The sequence below is a fragment of the Vicia villosa genome, linkage group LG5 (assembly GCF_029867415.1).
Source record: "Vicia villosa cultivar HV-30 ecotype Madison, WI linkage group LG5, Vvil1.0, whole genome shotgun sequence".
NCBI classification, from domain to species: Eukaryota; Viridiplantae; Streptophyta; class Magnoliopsida; order Fabales; family Fabaceae; genus Vicia; species Vicia villosa.
The window spans coordinates 76,633,618-76,647,813 of NC_081184.1; the positions used below are offsets into that span (position 1 = coordinate 76,633,618).

Genomic DNA, 14,196 nt, shown 5'->3' on the forward strand with positions numbered 1-14,196 from the left:
CTGTTAAGTATATTTATTGTTAGATTTAAGAGTTGGACTAAACTTTAAATTCTTAGTTAGTCTTTTTTGTTAAGTGATATAATTTACAACATAATTTCTAATATTTTTAAATTTAGAAAAAAAATCCTTGATTGACTCTACATTTTCTTTGCCACATGTGTTCATATTTTCTCGTTCGATATTTGAAGACACTCCATATATCATTTTAAAACTATTTCATATTTTTCGTCGGTATTGCAATGACTAACATAGTAAAATTTTGTATCATCCAAAGATATGGTTATAAATCTTTTGGTTTTTTAAATTTATTTCAAATTTTTTCTTTTCCTCTTCGGTCCAAAGGAAATCAAGTTTATCTACTACTTCATTATTTACTTAATGAGTAGGAAAAATAAACCAATGACACTTGTTTCCTATAATTCATGATTTAACCTTTGAAGAAAAAATGTAATTCTGCCTTACAAATTATTAAATCTGCTATCATTAAAAAGTGGTGTTGTGTTTAGAAAAAAACTCTTGTCGAAAGTTATCTTCCTCATGAGATGATTAGTCCTTAAACATTAGTTAGACTCTGATGACACTTGTTGGACTTGAGACTTCACACGCAATAGGAGGGGTGGGTGAATTGTGTGATTCATGAAAAAATGATTTTGAAAAACTTTGAAAAATAAAACCAGAGTTCAAAAACATTTTTTAAAAGGAGTTAAGGGAAAAGAGGAACACCAAGAATTAAAGTGGTTCAATCAAAACAAAAGGACCTACTTCTCTCCCCAAGAATTAGTCTTGAGATTTTCAATAATAATTGAGAGTTTTTAGTAGGAAAGACTCACGAACCCCCTTATACAAGAAAATGAGGATTGATCTCCAACTAAGTAATACAAGACGATGGATGTTAGCGTTTGCGTTTTTTCTTCAAGATAAGCTTAGGAGTGAAGTGACCAATATTTCTTTCCAATGTTGAATTGAAGCGGTTAGTCTTCTTTCTACAAACAAGAACCGTAAAGTTGTTAGTCTTCAAGCTTCTTAAACCTTGAGCTCTAAACCTTGATTTTACAAGCGAGATGATCTCAAACCTATGAAGCTTTTAATATCAGTCTAAGTTTCAACCTATGAAGCTTTTAATACCAGACCGTGCTTCAACTTACTTTGGTTTTAATACCGAGCTGATCAAGAACCTACCTAGCTTTTAATACCAGGTTGAGCTCGAACCTATGAAATGTTATAACGAGTTAATCTCAAACCTAAATAGAATTGAATAACACAAATCCAAACCAAAGCTTTTAATGAGTTTAGCTTCTAACTCAAATAAATCCATAATTGGATAATATTCAACCAAGGTATATACAAAATATTCTATTGATGAATTTACAACTTTATCCTTTCTAGAATTACAAATATATCCTCACTCACAAAAAGACTTTTCTAACAACAACACTTAGGCTAAAATATTAATGAGAGAAATTTAAAGAAAATTTGAGAGAGAGATAGTGAGAGTTGAAAGTGTCAAAAAAAGATTCTAGATGAAATGAAATGAAAAAAGCGACCTATTTATAAGCTATAGGTTGGTCAATAAGGTATTTTCAATAAATTCATTTTAAAGCAATCTAATTGATTGACACATATTCACAATCGATTAGAAGTTTGAAATAGAATCACTTGTAAGTTTATAAAAGGAAGGAAAAGATATCTAGGCATTGCACATATTAAGGAGTTGTCCTAATCGCTTGTTACTAAATTTGGAGCTAATCAAATCGATTAGACAAATGCTCCAATCAATTAGATAAGTCAAAATTTCTCCTATAGCTATTTTGACTGCTCCTAATTCATGTGGCACAACTTCACGATGTTCTTGAAGGTATTTTCTTTGGTAAAAACATTTTTAATAATATTTTATTGTGTGTGTGCTTTTGCCATATGCTTTTATAATAAAGCCCTTATGCTTTACAAATAGGTTTGTTCATTACTAAATTAGGAGGCACCATAGTACTTCAAGAATTTTTCAGATGTTTCTTCTTTTATGGAAACTTGCTTGAGTAGCTTGAGATGGGGCTTTATGTTACATTTCATTTGAATACCATCATAAGATAGTCAAGTTCATTAAACCCTAATGATAAGGTTTGCATCTTTATCCACTTAAATGTTCATGCTTGAATTATCATTAAATATTGGTTGTCATCATCAAAAATTGATCTCCTTGTTAAAAGCATATCACATCCAAAACAAGGTTCCACAATTTACATCTCGTGTGCAGCTAATAATTGTCTCAATGATTGGTTGCCCATTTGTTGCTTTTTTTTGTTCCCATGATAACAGTCATTTGACTCAAAATTTCTTTTTCAGTTTCATCATTAATTCTAATTCCTATTTTAGGAATTTCATCAATAAGGCTAATTAATCTGGAACCCTTTCTTTTCTCCATGTCGTTATGCCATTAACTCCCACATAGCTCCAACTTGAGCACTTACTGCTGCCATTTTCTCCAGCCTCTTTTCATCTCCTTCCTCTAGTTAGTAATTTCTTCTAGGTTTTTGGACTACCGTCTAGGGGCTTGTTGCATTAGAATCTTCAAACCTCTCCACCATATTCTGTCCTCCTTGACCTTCAGGGCCGGCTCTAGTAACTTCATCATTTGCAACCTTGTTCTCTGTCCATCCTTCTTTATAGTGACCTAATCTTCCATAGTTGAGGCATAGAAGATATAGGCCTTCATATTTTCCTATTTACTACGTCACAGTATTCTTATCAACCTTGAGTGTTGCACCGATACGATCTCCTATGAAGGAAAACACTCTTGCTCAATAGGTAACCCAAAGATCCTAACCTAAATATCTACTTGTTCAATGGCATCACTTGACAAATATAAAGTTGCACTCCATTCTTTAACAGAAAGATAGTGATCATAAATGAGCCACGATCCCTCCATTAGTGCTACATATTGTTCTTATGCACTTGTAAATTTTACTAGAAAATATTCTTGACCTAAATCCACGATGTTCAAGACTTCTTTCCTAGCCCATAGTTGTTGAAGTCTGTTTTTAAGGGCTTTGTAAATGATCTTTCTACAGCGCATTTTCACAATAACTCCCCTGTTCTATGGCTTAACAAACCTTTTTTCTTCACATTCACATAGTAAGATTTTAGGGAATTCATACTTTCCAACCTTGTTCTCCTCTTTTCTTAGTCCTCAACCTTCATCAATCTCCTCAGAGTTTCCATGAAGATCCTAAAATCTTCTCGGTCCCTCTTCCATATCAAATGATGTTTCTCCTGTTACCACATTCATGTACGAGGAAACCTCCTTTGTTACACCCATTGCATGAGCCTGGTCGCCATGAACTAAGGAATTTGATCCATTATATGGATCATAATTTCTTTCACTCGCTCACTAATCCTTTCTTTCAAGTCATCTTCTTCCACTTGATTCGCACAGTTTCCATTCTCCACTTCCTTAAACCCTAGCATAATTTTCCGATCATATTTTCCTCATATAACAAATTAGTTTAGAATGTAATATTTTAAAATAATTTGAACACTTTGATTCCATGATTTATTAAATTATAATTTAAATTTACTAAAATTGAATATACAAAAATTTCAAATGTTCAGGTACCATCACATAGTTTACAATTCATTCTTCAACACAATTAGCGAAAGCAAAAGAAAATATTACATTTAAAACTATTAACCAATAATAATAACAATAATAATAATAATAATAATAATAATAATAAATTAAGGTATAATTACATCAGAGGTCCTTTAGGTTATTTTATTGTAACATGTTGATCGTTTAAGATTATTTTGCTACAAGTCAGTACTTTAAATTACCTAATGTATACACCGTTACCTTATTTTACAAAAAAATTGTCCCAAAAATACATATTTGGCACGAACATTTCTAAGATGGCTGTAATGTTGATGACATGGAATTGTTTTAACATTTCCTTTAAGTAATTAAACAAAATGACAATTACATATTTGTTAAAGGAAGCTGAAACATGAAATTCCTAATTACCAAAGTGAGAAATAGAAGGAGTGACGAAGACCTGAACAAGAACGAACTCAGAAGTGACAAAGGAGGATAATTACACGGGTAGGAACAAATAAGGGAGAAGAAGGATTCAAAGGAGAGGAACACAAAAGCGAAGCATATGACGGATTGATGTATGTGTCATTTTCCCTAATTTTATGGTTCGCATTTTAGGTATTTTAGGGTATGCGTTCACATTGTCAATATTGGTAGGGTTTTTAGGGTATGTGTTCAGATTGCCAGTCTTCTTAATTTTAGGATTTTAGGAGTATTATTTCATTGTGTTGAACGATTAATGTTGCTTGATTGAGTAGTGATGCCCTTATATCTATATTGATTTCTATAGCATACATCTCTACCTAAAATGGATGTTTTTTATGTTGACTTTCATCATAGGGGACAATTTGATAATATGGATACGTATGTAGGAGGAGAAGTGTTAAATTGAAAGTATGACGCTGATAGATGGATATTTTGAAATTTTAGGTGTTGTTAAGGAAATGGGGTATCTTGGGGTACTTGAAATGTGGTACGATTTTTCTAGTACATTAAATGAGTTGGTGAATGACTTTGGTGTTATAGATGAGTACAATTAGGTTGTTGTTTGTATTTTGGATGGCTACTATGTATTATGAATGATATTAAAGCCTTATTATTGTTTTGGTTAATTGGCCTTTTCTGTTTGATATCTTGTGCACATTGTTTTTACAGGTCCATTATTTTGACAGTTAACTGAGTTGTTCACGTTTCATTTTAAGATCTATCAAATTATAACACACAGATTCTTGATGACCCTTTTAGTGAAACAAACATATCCTTCAAGTCTTCTTTAGTGTGACAATTAGTCCTGACTGCATAATTTAAGGTCTAGCAGAATAAGTCCTTACTGGGTTGTTCACATTTCATTTTAAGGTCTAGTAGAATATGTGCTTAATTCAACATGAAATTGGACACAAACTAAACATCAACGTTGAATAAAATCATTATTGCATAAAAATACATAATCACCACTTATTGATCAAAATACACATCAACACTACAAAACTCATAACTAAAAACATTATAACAAAGACTAGCATCTTCAACATGTTTTTCATCATCTCCTTAATGTAGTTGTAATCTCCATGGATCTTATGAATGACCATTCTAAGTGTGTTGATTTCTACATCTTTCTCCTCATAATTTGAACATTTTGAAGATTGAGACTTCTGTATTCCTGGTTGCATCGTATCATTATACACCTTTTCACACCACCCAAAGTAATTGCAGCCAGAATTAACACTTTCACTCAGTTAACATATAACAGTTAACACCTTCATAAAAGACATAGAAGAACATCGTAATAAATGTACCACAAAGTATCTATAGTCCCAAAAGAGCTTCCCAAAGTTTCACCCTTTCTTCCTAACTATTATTATCATTGCTTTGACTTTCCAAGGACATCTTGATGTGATTTCGCCGTGAGTTGCACTCAAAATGAAGGATTCACAATTCTGACTACCTAGATTTGACCCATTTGTACCGTATGAAGCCATTGATGGAGAACGGAGAAGATGAACTCGATGGGAGAAGATGATAAGAAACTAGAGATTTGTATCATTGATTCCGAAGAAGATTGTGATTTTGGGTAATTAGATAAAGATAAACAAAAAATAATTCCATGTCATCAACGTTATTGCTACCTCACCTACTTTAGTGCCATTTATTCTTTTTTAGAACACTTTTTAAAAAACGATAACGGTGTATACATTAAGTAACATAAAAGACTAACTTGTTACTAAAAAACGTAGGCTTAATTGCAACTTTGATTCTCCTATTTTGTCTTTTTTTTTATTTTGGTCCCCACATTTTTAAAATCACGATTTTGGTTCCTTTTTTGAGTTTTCTGTTGAAAAAATGACAAAAATAAAGATTAATTTTGCAGAAAAAAGCAATATAGGAGGACGAAAATTGAACATAAAACTTAAAAAAGAGACTAAAATAGTTATTTTTAAAATAAAGAGATCAAAATAAAAAGAAAAATAAAATAGAAAGATTAAAATTGCAATTAAATAAAAAACGTAAAAGACCAATCTATTATAATAAAATATCTTAAACGACCACTAATTTAATTTGTAATTTTCCCATAAATAACTACAAACTTATGAGAAAATCATAGTTGAGTGAAGTGTGACTATGAGTGATGTCACTCTAATCATCTCAAAACTTCCAAAAAATCCAAAAACGGGTGTATACATACAATTTTTTCTTCTTCTCTCCTGTCGGATAAAAAAGCATTAACTTTTCCCATGTAAAGCGTGTCTTATATACAGTGTAACTTTTTAATGAAATATTGTGTAATTTCAAATACACATTTTTGAATCATTTTCTCTACGTCATACTAAAATGTACTCCTAAATACCTGTCATAGAAATGCCAAACAATGAATTCAATTTCCATTTCATCTAACAAAACCACCTGCACCAGTTGACTTGTACTATTCCACCATAATATTTCACACACGACTTGTAATTTGTCAAAGATACTAACACATTCACACTCTAAAATTATACAATTCAACTCTCTACCAAAATTACTACTTTAACTTCAAATCAAAATATACAATTCCAAAAGTCCAACCGTTTTGGTGGTTCAACACTTCAACCCACCCAATCCATCTTGACCCATCAACCTCTAAATATTAATTTTTCAAACATTAACTAACTATCATACAAAACAATCAATTTAACTCTAGATGGCCATCTCAGCTACACTCTTAAAACTTTAATAATAATAAAACCATTACTCCCACGTGTTACGGTTGATTACCAATTCCATTGCCGACGGAATTTCTTAGCCACCCAAAATTTCCGCAGTTTGTTCTCTATTTTCTAATTAACGCATTTGATTGTGATTGCTTTTTCCACCCTAGACCTTATAACAATCACATTTTATTTTAGATCTGTGAAGTGTGTGTATCTTTGTGTCTCACAAAGGACATTTAAGTAGACAAACTAAAATAAGTACAACAAATAACAATCACGACAAAAGTTTGGCTATCGAAACTGATCTAAAGAAATTTAATGTCATTGTGATGGATTTAGACGTATCCAAGTTAAATGTTCCAATTTTTTGAAAAATTAAGGAAAAAGCTACAACGCTACTTATTCAGATGATGACTATGATGAAGGAATTATAGGTCGAATTAAGCGTACATATTTCTATGTTAGTTATAATATTTATAAGATAAGTAGAATTGAGCCTTTCCAAAATTTTGGGTTTAGGGCTGACATGCATAACAGTTTCTCTCAAGATTGTTACGTCGGGATGTATGGGAAGTATTTTGAAAGCTGGGTCGGACGCACCTTGCTCACGACCTTGTGTTGAGGAATGGAAAAAACATGAGAAAAATTTCATTAATTTCTTGTCTAAGTGAGACGTTCAAAGAAATATTCTAAATGTGGCTCTTTGTGGGTAGTCTAGGGTGTGGCGCGTCTGAATAGGACATTCGAGTGCATTTGAGTATACTTGTGTTTCCAAGGTGCCATATGAACCGTTAACTATTAATTTTCCACCCTTACATTCTATAAAGTTAGCTCTCAACTCTCTTTTCTTATATAATGGTTACTTTTACTCTCATACAACTTTCATTCCCATCCACATTTTGCCCCTGTCATCTTAGCGCCTTCTTCTCTTCTACATTCCTATTCTCGTTATCTTTGTTTCCAATTGTCTTTCTTTTCGCTAGGGTTATCTCATTATCAACCTTTTTCTACTTCAACAAGTCTCTTTTACTTCATCTTTATTCCTAAGTACCACTTCTTACCTTACCCTTTTATCCTTTTAATTCTATTTCCCGCATAACCTAGGGCGTACACCAATAAACATGAAAGGATATGGTGGGGGTGACTCTCCCATATCGGCCATTTACGAGAACCATGACTTTTTTCATGATGAACCTTTGAAAGTCAATGGCCACATCCCAAATCTAATAGTTCTAAGTGACAATTCTAGGACTGGGGGAAGTTTCATCGAGAGTGGGAGTGACTCTCTTATTACTCATGATGGGAATAAGGAGGATAAATCACATTCTCTAAATTATATAAACGTAGTTTCCCACTTATCTTCCTCCATCTGAGTTCGCAATAAAATGGAAGCGACCATTGTTTCATAAAATGAGTAGAGTGGCTCGTAGTCGAAATCATACCGCTAAAGAGATTAGGGAACACCTCATCTTTAGGGATAAGAATCCCATTTCTGACTAATGTTATCTTTTTTGCAACAACTAAGACGACATGGTGAAACGAGGACACGCATATTTGGTGCAGCCATCTGACTCTAAACTTTATAACTTGGTTGGTTTTGAACTTGTGGGAGTCGTTTCCATGTTTAATTGAGTGGAAAAGGTGGAAGAAACCAAGATAGAGGTGGGTCATGTTTCTGATTGGGTAGTTTTTAATATTGACGAAGGAAAAAGGATTCGCAGTCATTACGACATATGTTCTGATCCCTTCTACGAATGCCTCTTTACTTGTTTAATATTTAGATTTCCCTTCACTTTGTTTAAAGAAAATTTGTTGAATCACCTAGACATCTCCCTTTCCCAGCTTTGTCTGTTTGGTTGGGCCTTTGTTGAGATGTTCCAATACTATTGTGAGTATCGGAAAACTGTACAGTCCATCAAGGTTTTCTCTAATTTATTCTGTGTCACGAACATCAAAGGATCCCTTCTATAGTCTAGGAATCATTTCATTCCATCAATAGATCAAGATGTCCAACATTTATATGGATAGTTGGAAATGTCTGAAGGACCATTACATTCTGGTAACCCCTCTGACTTTGGAGGCTCATTCGATTTTGTGTAAAGCCAATGATGGAGATCTTCCTCCCGCTAATGGCTATACTTTATCTGTTTATAACCTGAGTACACATCCATGAATCTCAGAGTCTTGTAACTAGAGGTCATATCGCATATTCGGTCTATTTTGGGCAATAAATATGAATCTTGGGGGCATGATACGTTCATATTAGTATAATCGATGCACATCTACCATTTATTTGATGTATTTCGATCCATGACCACATTAGCTATCCAAGTGTGGTATTTAAACTTGATTATGAAACCCACATTTTTCAACTTCTCTAGTTCCTCATTGAACGTCACCCTATATTCTTCACCAACATTGCATTTTCTCTGTGCCATTGATTTATCAATGAAATTTATGGCGAGATGGTGACAAACCGCCCTAGCATCAATACCCGACATATATTTAAATGGGACCACGTGAATAAATCAATGTTACTTATTAGTAAGGCGGTGTGTATACTTCATAATTAGTTACAAGGTCATTAAGGCGACTCCCAAAAGATTAAGGGAGGGTCTCCGAATGATGATGTTGTATCAAGATTGAGTGTATACTAAGATATATTTGACCTTGATCATCTTTTCATTTGCATTCATGTGGAATATTTTCTTGAGGGTTATGTGGCCTTTTAAATGCATGTGCTCGCTTGAGAGCCCAATTACTGAGCCATGTAACACCTTGATATTATTTAGATCCATTCCGAGCATTTTAAATGCATCCCATAATAAGACATCTATTGGGCTTCCTTGATCAATCAATTCTCACTTTCTATCTTAATTGTCATACTGCACCGTGACAACCATGGGGTCATTGACATGAACGTGTATACACGTGGCATCCTTTCTGCAGAAAATGATTTTTCAATTTTGACTTCTTTTATGAACTTGAAATGGGGTTGGCAGATGTATCATCCTACGATAGAACAAGTCAAGCACATCTTCTATGAGAGCAGCTGGATTCTTTACCTCTAACAAATCCACTTACTATAGTGTGAACGGGTGTGGCTACTCTAGTGGGTGTTACGATGCCCTTCCCTATCATTTTCTAAATGTACAATAAAAGGTGAGAATCTGCTCGCTAAAGATCAAAAGATTCTAACTGTGTGACTTCTATGAATGATGAATGATCTGCGTGCTTGCTTGAGTGCAATAAGGATACCCACATTGCCCTTCACAAATTTTGTTGTGCTTTGGGTAAGTGGAAGTTGAGAAAAGCCTACTCACACTAAGGGCGTGAGAAATTTTCTCTCAATGGGTGTTAGGTGAAAATTTATGATTCCCCTCTCCATTTTGGAATTAAGGCATTTATAGAAGATCATTTGGGTATAAGCTAGAAAGCCATGAGACAAATTTTCCATTCCTCCTAGAAAATATGGAACGGGGGAGATCGTGTTATCTCTCAATCAAGGGAGGAATGATTTCCCTTGTACCCAAATTCCTTGGTTGTTTCTCCTAAGGTGCCTCAAAAACCATGTGTATCACATAAGTCAAGTTGTCGGTTTTGGATCAAGCCCAACTCGTTCTTTGGGCAGCCACCTTATTTCGTACGCTTTAGGTGACTTGCTTTACTCGGAACCTCTTGGGCGACCAAGTTTCATTCAGGCGCTTTCCCACTTTAGTTGCATCATGCATAATTTCTTTTAAGTGTACAATTCCAACTCCTAAGCTATTTGATTTTCATTCTAATGCAATCTTATTCAATTAGTTTTATATAAACCTAACTAAGATTAAAACTTAAAGAAAGTCCACATTGGTTAAGGATGAAATCTCTTGTTTGCTCTATGAATTGATCACCTTTTCCTGTCCAAGTTGGTGTTGATCTCCAAATCCTTCTACATTTTTCTCTTGCTAATTTACTTCAGTTTTGTTGCATCCCATCTTATGATTGATCCTCAAATTTTAGTTTTTTTCTAAAACCATTAGTGGTAGTAGGGATGGAATCTTGCGCAACTAATGGAAACTTGCTCCCAAGTTTCATAATCTCCACTCCAAGTGTGGAAAGAGAAAAAGACCACAAAATTCCGAATTTCTCCCAATCTTTGTCTTAAATACTTTGGCATGTTAATACTATTATAACCCTCATTAATCTTGTGAAATTCCCCTATTGACCTTCTTCTTATTTTATAATTTTGAATATGTCAGTTGATGTTAATTACACTTAAAACACTTTCCATCCATAAAAATTAAGGTCATAAATAATTGCATGTCCTAATAACTAAAGAATGAGAAATACGAGATATTATACCTTATATGGAAATGAATTGAGAGGTCTATTACAATACACAACTACCATTAACAATACATAAACTTTTGTTTATAAAAAAAGAAAATACATAAACTTTTGACAAAGCTTCCATTAGATTGCTAAGCCTACCCTATTTGCAAATGTAATAGTCATCCACATTGATTTGGATAATAAACAAGATATTTTCCAAAACAAAGAGATTCTAAAGTTTCTCAACTAGATATATAGAAATTTTGATTTGTATTTGGGGTTGACTTATTTCTAACCTCCAAATATTTTTATTATCCATAGTGGGGGTTGACCAAAACACTTGGATTCTAATGTCTTTCAACTTGTCCTCTTCTATTCGTTTTATTCCAATTATTGCATTGCCACAAAAACCCACCAAACGTAATATCTGCTGCATATTCCATATGCTTTAACCGGGGCCTGTTATTTGGTACAAAAGAAAAGTTGAATTTAATGAGTTGATAATTTAAGTTCTAACAAACATGTGGAATTGTGAGATCTACTCATATAAACCTACCATAAAAGACAAAGCAAAATCACTAACAAAAGGATAGTGTGTGAGACATTGCTATTAAGGATGGCCACTTGGTTCCTTATGCTTCAAGTCCATTGGAATCAACTAACTCATAATAGGAGAGAGAGGTTGAGAGGGTTTGGGACCAACCATGCCCACTTTGTTCTGTTTCCCTTGTTTTCTTCTTGTTTCAATTTACCTTTTTGACTAGAAAACTTTTATTGGTTCTTTAAGACTCTTAGCATATACCCTATCATGTACTCAAGGGTTGCTTTGCTAGCATTATTTTAGGTGGATATACTAAGGAGGGTTATGGTGGATCATTAACAATTTTCGGCAGGGCGATTGAAATATTTAGCTGAGTGGTTTAGATTTTTATGCTTTTGAAATTGCCTAACAAGAGGTTTTAGATTTGAATTCAACCTTGATTACGCAACATTGTTAAATACTTTTGAGAAAGAATTTTGTCGTCCATTATAATTATTAAGATTCGAGATATTAATCTCTGCAGTTTTAGCAGAAGATATCCGATTTTTACTGGAAAAACATGATTTTGAAAATACACATAAAATTAATTATGCTTTAACTTTTTTCTATTTTTACACTTTTAGTTCCGAATTCAAAATGATTGAAACATATTATTAGTTTGTTGATACATGACATCAAGTGTTATTTTTAATTAAAATGTACAAAATTTGCATCAAAATTTGCATGACTCATGAATACTTGATGTGTAAGCTCATTATAACAATAATGAAAGAGGTGAAAAATGTAATTTTGAATAATCAAAACTTGAATTATAAACCATCTAATGTTGATGGAAGTAGCATCTTTACAATACCTACATGAAAATTAAAATTACTACCTACAAAACTACCATCCCTAAAATCATGCCCACTAATTCCATCTTTCACATTACTTTCTACCAACCTTTTCAAAATCAACTCATCACTTGTTGAACCTAATTCTGACCCACAATTGCAAAAACTATCAACTTCATTCTCTCTAATTGTGATCCAATTTTCATCAACATCATCATTATTATCATGCCACCTTGCCAAACAAGGCTCAACTGTTAACCTTCTGATTCTATCATCAACCAAAGTCTCAAGACTTTTTGTGTGAATCAAATTGCCAAACTTAAGGCTCTCTGATTCTTCCATTGAACTCCAAAAGCCTTGTTCGAGAATACTTGTTGGTGAATATGAATTAGGTTCCACAACTTGCTTAGCACTAGAACTCAACTCTTCAAGATATGGATGCTTCAAAAGTTGACTAGCTGTAAACCTCTCTTTTGGATTCTTCCTTAAACATTTCCCTAAAAAGTCCTTTGCTTGATCAGATAATAAACATGGAATCAATGGAACTTCATTGGAATATGCTATATGAAAAAGTGCTGAAATAGGGTCATCTGCATTAGGCCACGGCGAAGAACCGGTGAACATTTCGATTATAGTGCAACCAAGTGACCAGATATCACTAGGACATTCTTGTTCCTCGCCGCGCGCCACCTCCGGTGCCATGAAAATCGGGGTGCCGCGAATTGGTGCGTCAGCTTCATTTACACGCTTAGCACATCCAAAGTCTCCAATTTTGGCTCCTTGTTCTCCAATCAAGATATTGGCACCCTTGATGTCACAATGCACCAATCCTTTTGAATGTAAATGCTCTAACCCTTTAACAATTTGCCTTGTATAGCATACAATGGTCTGCTCTTCGAGTAGACCACCGTGCTGACTAACCGAACCGAATGGCATGTACTCCATGAAAAGATTGTACATGAGCGTGTTGTTGTTGTTCTCCATAGAAATATCACACCCTCTGTAAGCAACCAAATAAGAATTGGGAAAAGATATAGAAGATAGAATTCTCTCCTCCCTCTTTAGAGGCTCGGAACACGATAGCTCCGACGACTTTACGGCAAAGACGTCTCCGTTAGCGGTGGTGGCAAGAGAGACGGTGGCGGTTGAGCCATGGCCTATAACATGTCCTCTCTTCCACTTCATGTTTGTAAGGAGGAAAAAAAGTTTGTTGTGGAATGTTGAGTTTGAGTTTGTTATTGTGTTGTGGCCTTTTTATATGTGTAATTTTTTTGGTGGGGGATATTATTGTGGCTTTGAATGATGGTTTTATGAAAAGTGTCCTTTTGATTGGGTTGGCTACTTAATTTGGTTGGCGTTCACTCTCTATCTATTCTTCTCTCTCTCTCTCTCTCTCTTAAAAGTTGTCAATGTTTTCAACAAGAGTCTTATAGGGAATGATGTGTTCAAATTTGGGTGGTTTAGATTTTCCGTCGGCAATAGAATTGGTAGCTAACACGTGGGAATGGTTCTTATTATAATTGAAATTTAAGAGTGTGTATGAAATACAATCAAACTCGAATATTGAGTTTAGATGGTGAAATAAAGACGAAAAGGTGTTGGAGTTTTGATGAGGTAGATGAGATGGCATAGTTAGTTAATGTTTGAAAAATTGATATTTAGAGGTGGATGGATGGGTCAAGATGAATTGGGTGGGTTAAAGTGTTGAACCACCAAAACGGTTGGACTTTGCTC

At 33.9% G+C, this 14,196-nt stretch overlaps 1 protein-coding gene across 1 annotated transcript; it reads right to left on the reverse strand.

Moving 5' to 3' along the window:
* Positions 1 to 12,384: 12,384 nt before the first annotated feature.
* LOC131606768 (mitogen-activated protein kinase kinase kinase 18-like) lies at positions 12,385 to 13,778 on the reverse strand. The gene has a single exon (XM_058878904.1). The coding sequence runs from the start codon at positions 13,645 to 13,647 to the stop codon at positions 12,439 to 12,441; it is 1,209 nt and encodes a 402-aa protein (XP_058734887.1). The 5' UTR covers positions 13,648 to 13,778; the 3' UTR covers positions 12,385 to 12,438.
* Between the last annotated feature and the right edge of the window lie 418 nt (positions 13,779 to 14,196).

Excerpts from the sequence above, each read along its gene's own strand:
- LOC131606768 (XM_058878904.1), bottom strand. The coding sequence starts at position 13,647 with ATGAAGTGGAAGAGAGGACATGTTATAGGCCATGGCTCAACCGCCACC.